Source organism: Tamandua tetradactyla, chromosome 11 (assembly GCF_023851605.1).
Source record: "Tamandua tetradactyla isolate mTamTet1 chromosome 11, mTamTet1.pri, whole genome shotgun sequence".
NCBI classification, from domain to species: Eukaryota; Metazoa; Chordata; class Mammalia; order Pilosa; family Myrmecophagidae; genus Tamandua; species Tamandua tetradactyla.
In genome coordinates, this window is record NC_135337.1 from 47,489,462 (window position 1) to 47,509,143 (window position 19,682).

General features: G+C 33.7%; 2 protein-coding genes across 21 annotated transcripts in view; one reads left to right on the forward strand and one right to left on the reverse strand.

Moving 5' to 3' along the window:
• FUBP1 (far upstream element binding protein 1) overlaps positions 1–13,111 on the forward strand; it is a 33,475-nt gene extending 20,364 nt beyond the window's left edge. For 4 of the 13 annotated variants that reach the window (XM_077120527.1, XM_077120528.1, XM_077120532.1 and 1 more), the window contains 5 exons: positions 1,121–1,195; positions 7,657–7,716; positions 7,795–7,940; positions 10,548–10,594; positions 11,501–13,111. In XM_077120527.1, the coding sequence (XP_076976642.1) occupies positions 1,121–1,195; positions 7,657–7,716; positions 7,795–7,940; positions 10,548–10,594; positions 11,501–11,531 (359 nt within the window). In that variant the 3' untranslated portion in view covers positions 11,532–13,111. The other 9 variants (XM_077120531.1, XM_077120533.1, XM_077120536.1 and 6 more) reach the window with 6 other exon arrangements.
• Positions 12,985–19,682, reverse strand: part of NEXN (nexilin F-actin binding protein) — a 211,841-nt gene continuing 205,143 nt past the window's right edge. For 3 of the 8 annotated variants that reach the window (XM_077120543.1, XM_077120539.1, XM_077120538.1), the window contains 3 exons: positions 14,990–15,175; positions 14,321–14,678; positions 12,985–14,229 (listed from right to left, as the gene is read on the reverse strand). In XM_077120543.1, the coding sequence (XP_076976658.1) occupies positions 14,216–14,229; positions 14,321–14,678; positions 14,990–15,175 (558 nt within the window). In that variant the 3' untranslated portion in view covers positions 12,985–14,215. Of the gene's footprint in view, positions 14,679–14,989; positions 15,176–19,682 lie in introns of all 8 variants that reach the window. The other 5 variants (XM_077120540.1, XM_077120544.1, XM_077120541.1 and 2 more) reach the window with 4 other exon arrangements.

Here is a 19,682-nt window from a genome sequence, read left to right on the forward strand (position 1 = left end):
GATCACTGTTCATTTTGGCGTCTGCCAGGTTCCTGTATCATAAAATCACCATTTTTACCTTTGAAATTTATTAATATTTTCTGGGGAATTATACTGAGGTGATACTATTATCCTAATCCTTGTCAAATTTATGCCCATCAGCCGTAAGCCTTCATTGATAACATCTGATTCCACTACCACTATGATGGTAATTTTGTTTCCGTCATTCATTCTACATTTATTAGATGCCATTTTACTGTAAGGGCCTTCATCTTCTGTCCATTTATTTCTTTATATAGCATGGATTCCTGTTTTTATTCAGTAAGGTGTATTTTAAAAGTATTTGTATTATTATTTTGATGGACAATAATCTAGTCTAGTACTCCTGACTAGATTTGGCCAGTCAAGGGTACCTTTAAGATGGGTCCTCTATCCTTTTGACGTGCTCATCTTTAAGCACTTACTTAATCTCTGATACAATATGCTCCATGCTAATTTTTTGCTTTCCGGGCATGAGTTCTGAATTCTTTTAGTAGAGGATGGTATTTTGAAACCAAACTGGGGGTACTCATGCTCACTGATGTGTCTTTGCTTCTAGCCTCTCTCAGTGGACATAGCTAGAAAATGCATGTACATACATGAATACCTACATCCACATTTATAAAATAAACATCTATAACTATTTCTGTATCCATGTATGTTTTTGTTGTTTTTGCATGTCCAGCCACTGAGAATTGAACGCAGGTCTGACGGGGCAGGCGAGAATTCTGCATACATGTATTTTTTAAAACCCTGTTGTTCATATCTATACCATTTCAACACTTCAAGGTCCTTGTCCCTTTCCATGTTCGTAACTTTGAGAAGCCTAGTGTCTTGTATATTTTCTTATTTGTCTAATCACTTTACTTATATCGTTCAGTGTAGTCAGTCTTCCAAACACATTGGCCATCTTCTGTTTGCCACCTCTGCACCCCCAGCACCCTGTCTTTGCCATTAGCAGGAGGTATACTACTATAACCCCTCCTGCTCTCATTGCCCCAAGCAAGCTACTATCAATTTCTCCACCCAGAAGCAGAATGAAAGAGCCTAAATTGCCTTTTAAAAACTTTAATCCTGTTTTTTGGTCTTTTCCTTGAATAAGGAGATCAGCAGAATCCAGCTCCAGCTGGACAAGTTGATTATACCAAGGCTTGGGAAGAGTACTACAAGAAAATGGGTATGTTCTGTATTTCTTGTTTTATACATTTAAGTTCAGTTTAATTAAACATTTAGTAGGTAACACACTTGAAGTTTCAAGATTTTAATAAAATCGTGTTTGTACCATGTTTTTATTAGCCTGGACTACTTTCATCCATTTAGTCACTTTAAAAATCTTGAAATATAGAATAATGGAGCAAGAATGCTTTCTTAAAATCGTGAACTTTTAGACAAAATCATTACAAATAATTCTTAAATTTATGGTTACACACAAAGAAATCTTATTTCTAATTGCATTTGTTAACTGATTATTAATTGAAAATACAAATTTCTCTCCTGGCATATATAACATTTGAATATTACCTACAGCTTTCTCAAAGATAGTTAAGTATGTTAGCAGCCTAAATAGCATAAGATTAACTTTTAGATCTCTAAGCATAAATTGGTTGTGTGAGATGTATTATTTTTGCTTTGAAATAAGCTGGCAAGATATAACCTACAGTGACAGAGGAAGTAAATTAATGTTTGCATTTATGAAAAAGATTAATGTTCACCTAGAAAAGCCATGCTCATCAGTAACTATAGAGCCCATGCCACATGCTAAGCATGGTGACAGATGCTGAGAATGCAGTTGTGGTCATGATAGCTGTGGACCCTCTGCTTCTTGTTATTATATCTAATGAAGGTACAGTTGTTAGTCAAGTGATTTGAAAATATTTCAAACTGCTATGAACAAAAAAACTGTCCTCAGTCACATTTTACATGTACGGATTGGAAAACCATTCACACAACTACCAAGTGGTAGAATCAGAATTTAAACTCTAAGGTAGTCTGAGTCACTAACTTGTCTCCTAAATTTGCCATTTTCAGGCAAATCCAAAATCCAAAATCCATTCCAAAATCACATTTGGAATGTGATTTTTTTTAATATGGTTTTAATTGTTACACCTTAAGAGCTATAACTGATTCATTAATTTATATTTTTGTGACCCAGCTTATCTCGGGAAAGTCTAAAACAGCTAAAAGTCTACAAGATCCTTTTTATTACTATTTATCCTCAAAAACAGTGTGTTTTAGTTAGGGTGTCCACATAATTTAAATGGGGATGCTTTTGAGAATGGAAATGTTATTGATAATCATGCTGTAAGAGCAAAGTGGTCAAGATCTGTGGTCACCTGTCACCTTAATGTTAATAAAATAACATCACCATTTTAAAGAGTTGAGCATGAATAAAAACTATTAGCTCCAAGTTGTATTTTTCACAATGAGTAATATGGCAGAGATGTTCCCTACATTATTAAAGATGGGTGAAAATAAAGGCCTATTGGTGAATATAGGGGATGCATTTGACTTTCGTGCTTTATTAATTTCTTACTGTTTATTTGCAACATGGTCACTAATACATATAGTCTTTTTTTACTTTGTTTAATCTTTACATTTTATTTGCCCCAAATGAATGAGTTTGTCAGATGTAATCCGCAGGATATTACTTTCATTTTCTAGCATTTCTCTACTAATTATCCGAATTCAAATTTTTGCAAATTATACGTTATTATCTTGAATCCTTTTTGGGGAAAGGCAGTATAAAAATAATATAAAATGTTCGTGTTGTTAAATTAACACTATGTTTGACTGAAGAACCTTGCCCCCTTTGCCTTTTTTGTTGTGTTTTTCTATAGCAATACCATGATCAGCTATTAATTTTATAAGCAAATTGGAATGGTTTGAGTGATTTCCTCCTGCATATTTCTTAAAGAAAATAATGTTAGGTAATTTAATCAGGTTTTTAATGAGCATTTCCCATGATGTGATAGCTTCAGGGTCGATATATTTTTTCCTATGTATTTTTTTCTTATTGTAAAATACTGTTTGCTTAACTGCTCTCATTCCTTCTGGGTATATTATTTGTCCTCAAGGTCTGTAGTATAACCAAAAATAGCATAAAACAAGTAATTTAGTTCTATCTTTGAGTTTCTTAAATGAAATGAAAAAATGGAGTTATAAAATATCAGGGAGAGGGCCACAGTGGCTCAGCAGGTAAGAGTGCTTGCCTGCCATGCCCGAGGACCCGGATTCAATTCCCGGTGCCTGCCCATGTGTAAAAAAAAAAAAAAAGAAAAAAAATCAGGGAGATAGATATTAATCTCCAAATTCAAACGTATTTAAAGACACTGAGGTTTGACTTCCAGTGGCAAGGACTAGGATTAACCTCCTTATTTCCTGATTCTCCAGTCCAACTGTAATCTTCACAAAACAAGTTCAGCTTTTTTTGTCAAGAACAGAAAACCCCACCATTAAACAGACTAAATTTGCCATTACTTATTAATAAGTAAACCTCTGTTAAAACAGATGCAAGTTAAGTTTTCAAAATTAGCTTTGTTTTCTGAAACAGTTTTAAACTAAGATTACCCTGGGAGAGCATCAGAGAAAAATTCTTCAAGATGAGATTCTAGGGGTTAGAGAAGGGAGTTTTAAAGTTAAAAGGAAGGGCAGCAGTTTGGAGGAGGTGGGTATTTTTGAAGCTAAAATGTAAGGAACTTTTATAATAGGTAAAGACCCTAAAGAGAACAAACAGGGTTTCAAAGTGAAGAGAGAGGTGATTATTATTTGGGGCAAATGCCAGAGATGTTCTCTGCATTATTTTGAAGATATTTTGGAAAATTTTATTTGAGGGATGCCCTTACATGTTAAGCACTGGTAGAATGGGTTCTGGATCCTTAGCATCTGGTACCTTGTGAGGAAGATGCAGGTGTATATAGAGATAACTAAGTGTAAGAACCTATACAAGTCAGGCTGGCTCTTAAACTATTAAAAAAAGGTGTTAAATGTGACCTCTTGGGTAAGTATTTTATCTCAGAAAAAATGAAATCTTAAGTATACATTGTAAAGCTATAAGTTGATATTAAGAATTGTTCTACTAAAGTATAAACTGAACTTTCTGACGTCAAAACTCTGTTTCAAACTGAAGAGAGGAAGAGGGGGGGGGAGCAAGTTAAGAACGTTTCTAAAATAGGGTATGCACAGGAGACCAGGAGAGTGCCAACTTATAAGTAGATGAAATAGAAAGGGTTCTTTTTCTCCTTTAACCTGGGCAGAAATGAAGCACATTCGCCCCTCAGATTTGGAAGAGTGAAATTAATTTTTCTTTACGTACCTTTGAGATTAGAACATCAAATGTTTATATGTTTATTAGCAAGTGTTGTTTTTTAGAATCTAACCTGTTTACTTTTCACTTTGCACAGTGTATTTGGAGTTTGGAGATTGTAGTTTTTGTTCTTAGAATATTTTGAACCTGACGAATTTTCTTGCTACATCTCCCTGTTCCTACTATCTCATATTGTTATTTTGCCTCTAAAATGACTATCTCTTAGAAAAGGTTTAGTTCCTTTTATAAACCTAAAGTGGACATTGTTGCTATCTTAACCAGATTTGACTTCAAATCTGCAGGTTTTCAGGTGTGCAGTTTGTAAGAGAAGGCTGTTGTGTAGTTTTATTTTATAGCTTCCACCGTGTGTGTGGCAGTTTTCTAAATATTTAAACCTGTTTCACATTTGCTCGAATTAAATTTCCTCATAAGATCAAAATGTTGAACTTTCTCTTTGGAAGGAATTCTGGAAAACAAAAGTATGAGAATTTTTAAATAGTATATGGGATTTCTCTGCTGTTGCCCATAGAAGACAGTTTTTTTAAGTTGATCATCATAAATCTTTTTCTGCTTTTGTGTGACCAGTGTGCAAAGATAGACTATTTTCTACAACTATGAAGTTTTATTGTCAACAGCTGACAGACAGCTTCTTGTATATCTGTGCTCCAGTATATTTTGTCTAGTTACAATTACTTTATAAAATCCAGTGAATTACAAACTAAATAAAATACTGCTCAATGAAGGAGATGAATGGGAAGACACATTGTGTTTTTTCCAAGACTTTTTTTTTTACTTTTTATTTTGAAATACTTTAAGATAGTTAGAAAATAATACACATCCCATACAGCGTTCTCCAACATACCCCTGTCCCCCCAGATACCCAGATCCATCCACTGATTTTAATGTTTTGCCACTTTTGCCAATCAGTCCATCCATCCATCCATCCATTCTTCCATCTGTCTGTCAACCTACTTTTCTTTTTATCAGTCCATTTTCTGAATACTTAAGTAGTATGTGTGCATCATGCTCCTTGAACACTTAATGGTTTATCAAGTTTAAGAAATTTATCATTGATGTGAATCTTATAGACTGTATTCTGATTTTTTATTTGTCCCAATAATCCTTTGAATCTTTTCTCCTACCTTACTAGATTCCATTCAGAATCATACATTGGATTTAATTGTCATTATCTCTTTAGTTGCTCTTTCATTCCTTCCTTTTTTTTTTTTTTTATTGTGGAAACATATATACATGGTAAACTTTTTTGGGTTTCTTCTGTTTCAGGTTTTCTGAGCATCTTGAATGTGTATATTCATGTCTTCTATTAAATTGAGAAGTTTTCAGCCATTCTTTCTTTGAATAGTCTCTCTCCCCTTTTCTGTCTTCTGGGATTCCTGCAGTGTGTTATAGGCATCATAGGTTCCTTGTGTTCTGTTCACTTTTCTTCATTCTCTTTTCTGCTTCTCAGAATGAAGTGTTTCAGTTTTCCTATCTTTCAGTTTTCTGCTTCTTTCTTGTCAGCTCCCATCTACTGTTGAGCCACTCTAGGGAATTTTTAACTTCTTTTACCATGGTCTTCAGCTCAGTTTGGTTCCTTTTCCAAACTTCCATCTGTCTTGCTACTCTCATTGTTTCCGTCTTTCTTTTTCATCATTTCCTTTAGTTCTTTCTCCAAATTTTCCTTTAGCTCTTTAAGCATCTTTCAGACCTTTTTATTTAAAAAATAAAAAAGTTTGGTCTGGTATAACCAAGGTCTGGTCTTCCTCATTGATAGTTTCTAATGCTTTAATCTCCTTTGCCTAGACTTTCACTTTGTTTTGTGACCATTTGTTGAAACCTGAATTGTTTGATACTTAGTGTGTTATCACTGGAATTTAGACTCTTAATCTTATATACAGCTAGTATTATGACAAATCTTTCCTTGACTGCCAGGAGCTAACCAAAAAAAAAAAAAAAGAAGAAGAAGGAAAAAAAGAAAACACCTTCTCAGTCTTTGCAGGTTGACCTGTGCAAGTTTTCTCCATCAGGGTATCCGTATAGTTGGTTTAGGGAATAGCCCCAGGCTAAAGTGTAGGGGCCTCCCTGATCTTTTTTGCCTGTTCATCAAATCTTGTTTATACATTTCTGAATGTTTCCTCTTCCTTGGGAAGTAGTTTCCTTATGGTCCCATATGTTGCACTGTGTGTCCTACAGGCAGCATGACTTTACTGTTCTCCCACAGCATTCTGTAGGAAAGCTATAAGAGCTGCCTACATGCCATTCAAGCTCTGGGACAGTGAGTCCCTCAGGCCACCACCAGACATACATACTTGCCAGCATTGCAAGAGAATTACTCTCCTCCCTGAGGAACTGGGAACAGGAATCCATACAAGGAATGCAGGCCAACTCCACAAGCCAGTGAGGGGATGGGGCAGGGACCAGCCAGAGCACCAGGAGATCTTACTGCTTTTAAGTAGCTGTTTTCAACAAACATTGGAGGCACTTTGCTCTAAATACATTATTTCGATAATAATCAAGAGACCATGTTTAAATTTCCCTCATTGTCACAAAAATGTCTTATATAGCTAGTATCTTCAGATAAGTGTCCCTTTTTAGAAAAAAACCCACTCATAAAAACTGTTTGGGTTTTGTGTATTTCATTCATCTATTGTTTAGAACCTCTTCACTAATTGTTCTTTATGTCCTTTGTCAGGTTATTTTTAAATAAAATTGTATTATGTGAAGTTTTTAATATCTTACTAAAGTTTTCTTGACTTAATTTTTGTGCACGTTTATAGGTCGCTAATCAGCAGAAAACAGAATTCTTCGTCTGGTCTTGTTAATAGTCTTTAAGTGGTTTTTTGTTAACTTCTCAGAAATATTTTTTCTATTTCTCCAGTGAAGGCTCATATTTTGTTTAAAGCCTATTCTACAAAAGATCCAATTGGCTGAGAGGCCAAGGTTTTCCCTCTCATTTGCTGATCATCACTACTTTGGAGCTGAAGATTTATAGATTACTTAAAGCATTTTCCAAACTTATTAGAGCATTAGCAGCTTGTAAGATTTGGAATTGAATCAAGAATATGCCTAAATCCTTACATTTCTTAGCTAAAGCTACATGGATTTTGGTTTCATTTGTTTTTCTCTTCATAGGGATGTTTTAGAACTTAAAATTTTGATTACAAGACAGAAGGAGATAAAGAACATTGACTTTTTAAAATTACAAGATAGTTTTCTGGCACTAATGAATATTTTAAATAAAACAGGAACTGTCTGACCCTCTATGCTTTTGTCTTTGTAACCTGTTACTCACAGTGGATATAATTTTGTATTAAAATTTAGGGGGTTTTTTTTAGGTCAACAAGGGCAGACACAAGATTATTCAAAGGCTTGGGAGGAATATTACAAGAAGCAAGGTATTGTTTTTATTAGAAATGAGATTCTTTGGGGCTTTTAATTGTGCTTACAGCAACAAAGTTGTTCTTTTTTCGAAGGTCAAGCAGTTCCTGCTCCCACTGGGGCTCCACCAGGTGGTCAACCAGATTATAGTGCAGCCTGGGCTGAGTATTATAGACAACAAGCAGCCTACTATGCCCAGACAAGTCCACAGGGAATGCCACAGCATCCTCCAGCACCTCAGGTATAATAAATTTGCTAATTTGCTGATTTCCACTGCAATGATATTTTCTGCATGCTTGCTGTCTGTCTCTTTGGGAGAGTGTTTGCCTTCTTAAATTTTTACCTGGCAAAGTATACCATCTAAATGAAGTACTGTGGTGTATTTTTGGGGTCTTTTTGTTTGTTTTATATAATGCTTTCTGGCCTCTGAGTGCTGAATATTTCTACAATGCCTTTGATTTAAAAATTAAATTTTCTTCCCCAGGGATTTGCAAATCATGCAAGAAGCCACCACCATTTATATTAACCAGTTTTTCTTTCTTAAAGGATTCACTCCTGAGTTAGCTCCGTTTAAAGGATTTTCTTTAACTTTTTGTGTATTTCTTATGTATCTCTTCTGCACAGGGCCAATAATAAGAAGTGGACAATACAGTATTTGCTTCATTGTGTGGGGGAAAAAAACCTTTGTTAAATATATGGATGCAGACGACTTGCTGAAGATCTTAATTTTTGTTTTTGGTTTAAAAAATAGTTTTTTTTGTTTTTTTTTTTTTTGAAAATGTACAAAATATCTATCACTACTGATAGGAGGTTAATATTTCTGTGTAGAAATGAAAATTGGTTTTGTTTTTAGTATTTAGTGTAGATGTACACATTCCAGCAAATGTATTTGCAACTATTATGTGGTCGATGCTTTGTGATATAAATGTACTTTTTCAATGTATACTTTCACTTTTAAAATGCCTGTTTTGTGCTTTACAATAAATGATATGAAACCTCCTGTGTCGGTAAGTTGGATATGTGGGTATTTAAAGGATTCATGTTTTCTTAGCAATGGTAAATTAAGATACATATACACAAATATATAAGCTTTCCCCGTGAAATATTAATTGAGTTTTTAAACACTGGCATGTTTTCTCCCCCTTGCAGTATAGTAGTAGATTGGAGGATCTTTCCATTTATTGTATTTGGCTGTTTCAGCACAAGTAATCCTGATATCTTCATTTTTTTTCCTTCTGTTCGATTAAAAATTGCATGTGTGTACAATGATCTTTTGGCATACTTCCATTGCATTAACAGTGAAATTTCCTTTTATACATGACCACTGTTTCAGACCTGTACTGCTGCTATAACAGTTAACCTTTCTATTCTTAATGATAATTACTTGATTTCCAAGACTGTTTCTGTGTAACTAATTTTTAAACAGTTTTCGGATAGTGAATATGAGTAGTATAATAAGAATTTTTTTCGTGTAAAGCAACTCTTTCAATGTGTACAATATTAGTGTGTTTCTTTCTGAATTTAGGGTAGAAAAGTGAATAGTATGCAAAAAATATAGAAACATTGCATCTACCATTGAAACATAATTGGGGTATGGAATCTTTCAAGCTTTTATTCTTTTTTCTTTTTTTCTTTTTTTTTGCAGTATAGATAAGCTTTGTTTTGTAAATGCACAAGTCCAATCATTGAATCAACTTAATTTTTTTATGTACTTGAAATCATTTTATTACTCTTTAACACTCATGGTGAAGTTCTGATATTTTGTTGAAATCCATTGTTTTACTCTTTGCATATTTGTTGGCTCTTTGCATATTAATATATTAGACTACATGCAAATACAGTCTGTCTTGCCATTGTCTGTTGAAGTGCAGGTTTGATCCAGCCAGTATAGAACTAGCTCTGTAGGGGTGAGGAGGACTGTGCTGTGTATCATCCTTGATTGTGTTCCTTCAAGGAGCATTGCACTGTAAGTACATCAGAATGACAAATTGATGAACTGCAACAGTATCTTTTTGTCAATGTTCCACATAATGCATATGCCATACTTTGTGTGAATATTATGCTGGAATACAGTGCTAATATCTTGGAAAAACATAACTGCTTCTTACTTTAACATAGATTAATACGTAGGTCTGTATTTTTTTTTTTTGTAGTGAGCTTAATGGGTAAGTATTTTTGATATGCTTTAGCTGTAGCTAAAGAAAACTATTATTAACAAAATTGAATAGTATTACTCACTGGTGCTCTTAAAATACTGTTTTTCAGTGTAAAATATGCATATCTTATATCTCAATTTGAAAGACTTGAAATGTATCAGACAGAAGTGGTTTTCAGTTTGCAAATAATAAGCAATGTAGCAGTTTTAACACCATTTCTTAAGTATAAATAATTAGTTCTTTATTTGGTGGAGAGCACCATCTGTTGCTTTGAATATACTTTAAAGGAAGATGTTCAAGGACGTGAATGTTCAGATTACCTGCAGGGTGGGAAATAGTACAGTTCATTGTAGATACTAGAAATGTTTTTGATTGTTTTATCAAACCTGGAGTGACTTCCCTTACCCTTATTTAGATTGGGGTATATAGTTCTAGTTTGAAGTTTATTAGTTAAGGAGGAGTTATCTATTGTCTTTAGAGTTAGGGTATTGACATGAACAATTTCAGTATTTTGCATGATACTGTTTTATAGATGACCTTTTAGGAAAGTGGTGCATTTATTAATTAAACTGAAAAAATAGTTCAGTTGGAGTCAGTATCATAACTCACAAAATGGAGGCTGTTGATTTTGATTCATTTAAGGTTTAAAATCTTTATTAATTGCAAACAGTGCAATTATTTATACTTCACAGTGCCTTCCCAGACCTTCCACCTTAGGTTCTGCTGCAAAAAGCAACAGGTAAGCACAACCTAAGGACATATATAAATAAATATTTCAGTACATTAATGTTGTCCCTGTGAGATTTTTGTGGTTGTGTATTCAAAAGCAATCTGCTATTGCTTCCCCAAAATGTATTTTGTTATTTATGCTACCATTTCAGTGGAAAGTCTGTAAGTTGTTGAAACAACTGTTTACATTTCTGGGTAATGTTTCTTATCTTAGTTTTTTTTATTATTATTATTAAAACAAAAAATGATGAGTAGATTGCTGCTGTAATTGAACTACATCCAGTTATTTTGTATCTTTTCCCAAATATGGAAGAATTGTTACAATTAAGAAAGGACAATTAGATAGTTTTCAAGATTTAGGAAATCACTTGGTCGGAAACTTCAACAGCCTTCACAGTCTGTTTATATGATTGACAGGACATTTTCTTTGCCCTCCAAAGCTATGAATTCTTTATTTTTTCTTATTCTTGAACTGTAGTAATTCAGTAAGGACATTATGGGTCAGAGATTTATTATGACTTTTTTTAGACAATTTCGTTTTCATAACTTATATGTGCTAACAAAGGAAAAATTATAAGGAATACTGGCAGTATGTTTTGATAAAAGGCATGTGCATCAGTGAAATGTTAACTGTATAGCAAATAACCTTTCATAATCTGTATCAATATTTTTCTGATTTATAATACTTTAATAACTGACACTGCATTTATTTTATTTTTGCCAGTTTAAAATGTTTGTGTTGTCTTATAGATGTTTTTAACTGGTACCTATTTTGAGTTAAGATGAATGTATTAAAGCAGCATCATATCCGTTTTGTTTATTCAATTTCTAAAATGTGCTGATCCTTTTAAAACTCCTGCTTATCTCTACAACAAAGAAAATTATTCAAAAATACTGCCTTCATTTTCACACACAGTGCTGAAGATGCTGCAAGCACCAAATCATAGCTCATAAAATCAGGTCCTGAGATAGTTACCCATAAAGAGGAATCCTTTGAGTGTATGCCATTGGTGAGCCGATGAGCATGGACCATAGAAGGGCTCAATGTAGAAGGTAAAATTGGCAAATCATAATTGAGAAATATGAAATGTATTCCCATACATAATATGGTATAGGGTGTAATGTACCTGCTTTTGATCACTTTTCATTTTAAAGTATTATTCACTTGATCTTAAATGTTCCATGAACTGTTAAATTTTTTAAGTTATGTAGCTACTGCACCACATTTGTGTGCGCGCGCGTGTGTGTGTGTGTGTATGTGTTTTAATAGTCAGTGATAGGTATGTTGCAATTGATAATATAAAGGGGCTCTTTAAACCTTAAGAACCTGCGAAGTTTTGGTTAGTTGTAGTTTGCATTTTTATAAAAGAAAATATAGGTGAATGCTAATAGATATTGAGGCATTGTTCCTGTCTCATGAGAATCTTTTTATTCGTTACCATAAGACTTCACTGATACTCTAAGCATTTTTAAAATGGCGCTAAGCTTAACCTTGAAATAAATGGAAAGCAGAAAAGGTGAGCCAGTTGATTTGTATGCAATGGATGTTAGCGTTAGAAGCAGTATGTTTAGATTGAAATAGAACTGATTTATTTTACTTCGCACTTAAAAAAACTTGACAATGTTTTGATTTTTTTAAGACAACTTAGTGTGATGATACTTAGAATTAACTGGTCTGGTATTTCTTTTTAAAATGAGAAGTATACTTTTATTTTTAATTAATGAAAATGGTTTTAATACTAAAACTAGTAATTTGATGCTAGTGGTTTATGAACATTGTAAAATTATATCCTTAAACAGATATCTTGGAAGTTAAATCATAAGGGTAGGTTTGAGTAGGAGTAGTCAAGTTCTTCCTTATGAGGGAAATAGGGATATGTTCAGAAGTGATAATATTTCATTTGCTTGAATACCCTGCCAGGAGAACCAGTACTACCTAGAAAATAATCTGTTATCTAGAGTAACTGTAACATTTTCTATTCAGTGAGGATGTCTTTTATTTTCTGCAAATTCTGCCTCATTTTTAAATGCATTTTAATAATACCTACTTAAAAATAATTTTGATTCTGAAAATAACCTTATTTTTTGTTTAGTAAGTCACTTGAGTTTTCTTCTCATGGTATAAATTTTAGACGGCTTTTCTTGTTTTTTTTTAATTAGTGCTTTTAAGAAGCAAAGAAATCCCAGAGTTTTATTTTCTTCAGTGATACCCCTATAGAACTCTTAAATGTATTTGCGCATATATATATTTTTTTCTTATGCATGCTCGATGCATTTTCGTCCTGAGAAAAGTGTTCTCTACAGAAACTACCCGTGTGTAAAAAGAAGATTGGCTTAAAATGGCTACTGTGATGGGAACAGTGTCTTAGGGAGATGCAGCTTGGACTTGAGGTAAATTGAATACTTTACAAACTGTGGTTTAGAGCTTGCTTTAATGGCATTGTATGTAAAAGGGCACATGATTGCTGTAATTTTGTATTGATTATGGTTTCCTCAATAAAAAAATAAATGTACATTGATGGATATTATAAAGGAGTGTTTTTGTCTCTGCTTTATAATTGACTTTTATTAAAGTTCTATGAGAACTTTTTATGATTCTAATAATAAAAAGGAAAAAGTGTCTTATTTCAGAAGTCTTTACCAAAAGACCTTTTTTTAAATACACAAGTTATTTTATTATGGGTTTACATTGTAGAATAAAATTGTCTTCCAGAAATTAAAATACAAAACAACTTAGAACATGGTAGCTAATTATTTACAAACTCATTTTAAAGATCAGAATTTAAAACTGAAGATTTGCCATTTTTCCTAAATTCCAATCCCTCAGATCTTAAGTTTCAGTTATATTGAAAGTGTTTATTTCCTGCATGAGCTGTTAATACAAAGTTTCTCATTAAAATATAATTTGTTCAGGCAAAATCACAACATAAATTTGCTTCACAAATTTGATTATTACATTCTACACATTTGAAAAACACACTTAATATTTTTCATCACTCAAAACTCTATATGTAGTGGTTTCTATCAGATTTTTTCTGGGCTCTTGAGAGTCCTATTTAATTTTTCACCATGCTCCTCCTTTTCTATAAAAGGTTTAATTCTGTACCCCCCCTGTCCATCCCCCATATATCTGCTTTACTGAAAGATTGAAGCTACAATGATCAAAATGATTTACTACTCAGGAAAAAAAGCCCACTCAAGTTGGTAACTTCCAAATTCACTACATTTCAACTATTTCAGACTAATTTTAAGTAAATAGCTCATAAATAGCATTCTTTCATGCAAAGTAATGCATTCTACTTCTGATTTATTTTTTAGCATAATTATTTGAACTCATGGGAAATACACAGCCTTTGTAATAGGGTCCAGTAGGATTACTCAGTAATATTTCCACTTCCCCAATTAAAATACACATTTTATTGACTTCTGTTGCACAACAGGGCAATGGATCTGGTGCTCATTTGAAAAGGAAGAAGGTATTCTTTAATGCACTTGTGTTTTCAAGACTTATGAAAAGGAATAAGAAGTCAACACAGTGGCACTTCTGGATCCCTTTTTTGGCCCCTTCACAGAAAAGATGGATGTAGTAAGAAAGTTGAAGAGAGAAAGTTCCAGGGAGAGGGGAAGAGGGCTAGTAGTCACCAGCTAAAAAACAGAAGAAGAAAAGTGATTTTTTTTTAAGGAATTTTTCTTTTTAAGGATAAAGGTTAGATTGTTAAGAGTGATTAATTCTTACTTTCAATGGTAAGAATACAGGTACTAGCTGCAGAACCTTTATTGTTGACTGCTTTACACATATATTCTCCTTCATCTTCTGGGAAAGTTTCTGGTAAATAAAGGCAGTAAGTTTCTCCTCTTTCAACATATTGATAGTCTTCTCCATCCTGCAATATTTCTCCTTCAAACCACCAAGTAATTTCTGGTTTGGGGTCTCCTGTCACTTTAACAGTAAATCTAACTGGTTCACTGTCTACAACTGATAGGTTTTTAAGAGACTTTTTGAACCACGGAGCTCCTGATCTCATTTGTGCTTCATCTTCAATAGTGGAGCCATTTATGATGCTACCCTCTTCTTCTTGCTCCTCTTCTCTTTTCTGTATTAAAATAAGAGCATTCAGGTTGACATTTATAACAGCATTTTTTTTTCAGAGCAGTATCCTTCAAAGTGAACGTATTACCACATTACAACAAAATCTGGATAATGGGTTAGTCATAGAATTTTGAAAGTAAATGTACTTTAAAAAAAAAAAATTAGTATGCTTGCTACAAGTGCATTTTACAAGATATTCCAGTAACTCAATCTTTCCTGAAAGCTATATATTTTTATTTTTCATAAAACTTTTTTTTTTTACTTAATTTTCTTTAAAGAGAGCTATGGAATATATAGGATATGTAAGCCTGGTACCTTTTGTAGTGCTGCATCAATTTCCTTCTGTTCAAACTGCATGCGTAGTAACTTTTGTTCTTCAATTCTTCTTTGTTCTTCTTCCTCTCTTGCCTTAGCCATTCGTTCAAATCTAGCTTTCATATTCACTTTATGAGTAAATGGAGCCTCACTTTTCTTTGCAGGCTTGATATCAACATCATCTTCCTTCAAGAAAGTGGACCAAGAATAATAATTGCTCTTTTTCTAGAAACTAATAATAAACCTTAATAGATCTGAAAGTGCAATTACAGGCCACAAAATAATTAACATGTTGTATGCATATTTGTACTGTACTGCAGACATTCAATACCTTTCCTCAAGTAAGGAAAGATGACTTGTAGAACGTTCTCAACAATTAGAATCCTCCCAAATAAAGATTGCCCCACCAATTCTCAGGGCTTGTTATTGACAAAGAAACACATTTTAACAATGGCTAAAATACTCCCCCAAAATCCACATCTCTTTTTACACTAGTTCATAATAAGAATGTAAGAAAGCCCTATTCTGCTATTTCTCACTTCATGATTTTCCTTACCCTTCTTAGTTAATAGAAATGTGTCCTTGAGAACAATTCCATCCGACAAATGATTTTTTGATGGTCAAAATATCAGGAAAGAGTGTTATACATGTAAAAAAGTAGTAGGAAAGGACAACTGTTGAAGCAATGGCTGGAACATTGAAGAAGTCACTAAAAGTGAAACCTCATCTGTTTAAGGGTGAGAATTGGAAGCCATGAAATAAGGGAGAGGTTTAAGAGCAGTGTCAGTTTAAATAGTATGAGTCCGGGGAATAGTTCATGGGTAATAAGGTCACCGTGGCCTTCAAAAGCAATCTTAATTGGAGTAGAGGGAAATACCTGAAACTGTTGAATTGTAGTCCAATAGCCTTGATTCTTGAAGGTGATGGAATAATCTCTTAGAGCTTTTAAGGTGCGTGACTATGTGATTGTGAAAACCTTGTGACTGACACATCCTTTATCCAGTGTATGAACAGATGAGTAAGAAAAATAGGTGTCATAAGGGTTATGGGATGTTTTGGGTATTCTTTTTCAGTTCTATTTTTACTTTTATTATTTTTTTGAAATAATGAAAATGTTCAGAAATCAATTGTCATGAATGCACAGCTATGTGATAACTGAACCACAGATCATACACTTTGGGTCATTATATGGTATGTGAAGAATATATCTCAATAAAACTGCATTTTTACAGTAGGGTTAACATACTAGGAAGCTAAAAATCATGGTTTCTGAAGTATTTTAGTTATAATTGACACTTGATTTCCAAACTACTTAGACTTTTGTGGGTCTTTCTGGGAACCTAACCATGTACATTTCACTGTACTGTGGAAAATTGCATGAGGGTTCTACAACCAGCTAAATGTTGGAGTTTTGAAACAAGCTGCTGTTTGTAAATTAATTGCCTATATAAGGAAAATCTTGGATGTTTTACATCAGTTTGAGCTAAGTTTCAATGAATGTAATAAAAAGGTAGAAGAAAGCTGGATAGTTTTTCTGATTCTCTTGGATCAGATTGTTACTTGATTTAGTATTGGAAAACCCTAGAACATCAGAAATGACCAGATACCTACTTTGTAAATTATTTGTGCCATTATTTTACCTTCAATTGATAAATTTAATTCCTGACTGCACAGTAACTATGTTTAAAAGACCGAGAAAAATATGTTAAAGAATAGTTGTCTTGCTGCAGTTTCATCTCTGTATTTTCCAAGATTTAAAAAAATTATTTCACACTACATCCTTAATTTTACTGTTTCAGTGGTAAGAATAAATTTTCAAGGTACGATATTCCAGCAGTTACAATTACTGCTATTCTGACTGAATCTTTCCCTCCATTTAGTAACTTGCCTTCTCAAGTTTAGCCTAAAAGTTTGTGCAAGTTATTTAATAAGTTATTTAGCAAGCTCAAATCTACATTTAGAAAATAAATCTGGGTGAACGAAAGATTCCTAAGAAGCTAACTAGGAGAAAAATTATGAACAGCCTTTCAGTTAAGTACAATTGTTGCCTTTTGTTCAATCCCTGAAAATCCAATTTAATATGTTTTCTGTGAGAGGAATCTAAGAGAGTCATGTTAAATGGAATAATCCTCATTCTCTAGCTGCATTAATAGAACGTTGATATCCCTAACACATGAATATTAAAGGTAGCACAGGCAGTGAATACAAGCAACAAGGAAGCATAGAAAATGGTTCTGAAATACACGTTGAAAAATCTAACCAGGAAGTCAATCACTAGGGCAATGATATGATTTAAATACCAAATGAGTGGTACAAATTAAGTGCTACAGGAGCTGGAATGGTTCCAAGAAGGAGTTAGGCATTGACAAGGTGTTTAGAATGTAAGCATTTGAAGACATTGAATATTGACTTTTTGTAAAGGAAGAAACAATATAGGATCAGATTGCGGGGGGTGGAGGGGTGGCTGTAGGTGTTCAAGTGTATGTATTGGCAGGAGGGGGATGGGGGCGGGTCTTCTCTGTAAACAGTGCACTCAGTGCAAAACTACTAACAAGTTTTAAAAGCAATCTTTGATTTTAATATACAGGGAAGAAATCAACATATTTCACAGGGAACTCTAACTCTTAAGGTCATCCTGATGGGTGTTATAAATCAGCTATGTCCCAATCTCACATTTCTATATACAAAGGAGAGCCAGTGATAGCAATAAAACAGGAAGCCACCAAACTACTTTCATTTATTTTTTAGTCTTAACCTGCATATTTTGTAGGGGTCAGAATGACTGCTCTGAGGTTTTGCTACCTTTAACAACAACAAAAAGGCAAGTGCATGCTCACTGAACGTCCTTTACCTTCTAGATTCATTTACCTCTCTAAAGGCTGAATCTCAACTGTTTGTCCATACATTAAATGGCTGTTCATCTATTAAATTGATAGTGTTCTCCAGAATTGTATCATTCACCTTCAGACTTAACGCTTTCTAAATGACTTCATCTAATCCTATACCTTCATGTACTTGCAATAAAAATATCAGTCTATGGCACCCACCTCACACCTGAACCTAGGACCTTTGTTTCAGACTGCCTTAACCTATGCAAATTTAGCTCAAACTGTACATGTCATAAACAATTTATTCACCTTATTTTATACTTCCTGGATGCTTATATTACTCTGTCCTAAAACTTACATTATTAACATTATCTCCTGGATCATAGTCTCTGTGAAGATGTAAAGACCATAGCTGGCTGTATTTTAAATATATATATATCAAAACATTGAAAAATAAAGCCAACTAGCCATAAATCTACTTTTACAGGTTTTCTTATCACCCATGATTCTTTGAAACTTGAATTATAGATCTTTGAACTTACTTCCACTCAACCAGGTAAATTTTTGCAACCACTGTGTTGGCTCACATTGTTCCCTCAGTCTGGAATGCTTTCCCTCTAACTGCAGCTCTTATTTAGTCTCCACACTTGGCTTAAATGTTTTCTCAGCCTGTTAAATCTCTCAGATATACTGACTCCTTTCTATAGGATTCCACAACCTTAAATATATACTCATACCACTCAAAACAATTGTAATAGTTTCCATACAGTACAATTGGGTTGAAGTTCTTGAGGGCAAGCACTGTATTATATTTACTTATATCTCCCTAAAAATTGCAAAGGGCCTGACATAGGAGATATTTAAAAATAGGAATGGTGTTTGCTTTTAGCAATGGCTAAAAGGTTTATCTACAACTAGTCTCGGCCCAAATCTTTATATATTACTGTAGGTCACACAAGCTTCAGGTGCATATCAAATTGATTAATGGATATCATCTGGATAGTCTATAGCATCTACATTTGTCCAAAATAGCTCATGAGCTCTTCTAGCTCTAAATTCCTGTATTCCCATATTCCCTTGTTATCATATCCCAGTCATTTGGTTCCATATTCTCCCTCTCTTCTCTACCATCATCCCCAAGTCCTCCCGGTTTCACATCCCACATGCTAATCTGTCCTTTCCATTCCAAACCCTCATCAGACCTTTCCTGACCATCCTGCACAAAGTAATACATTACATGTTATATCTCGATTGCCTATTTTACTGCTCTATGGATCTTCCTCATCTTTTTAAATGTTTCGATATATTTTAAATTTTTTTATTAAGATATAATTCACATACCATAAAATATGCCCATATAAAGTGTACAATTCAATAGTTTTCAGTGTATTTACAAAGTTGTGCAACCACTACCACTATTAATTCCAGAACATTTTCATCACCCCAGAAGAAATCCCATTCCCATTAGCAATCACACACCCCCCAATCATTCCTTTCCCCAGCCCCTGGTAACTACTAAATCTACTTTCTGTCTCTATACATTTGCCTATTCTGCATGTTACATTAAAATGGAATCCTACAGTATGTAGTCTTTTGTGATTGACATAATGGATTGAAGGTTCAACCAAGTTTTAGCATGGATCAGTACTTTCTTTTTATGACTGAATAATATTCCATTGTTGCCACATTTTTGTGTATTCAGTTATCAATTGACAGTTGGGTTGTTTCTACTTTTTGGCTATTAATAGTGCTGCTTTGAATATCACATACAAATCTTTGTGTGGGTTTATGTTTTCATTTCTCTTGGGAAGATCCCTAGGAGTCAAATTGCTGGATTATTTGATAACTCTACATTTATTTTGGAG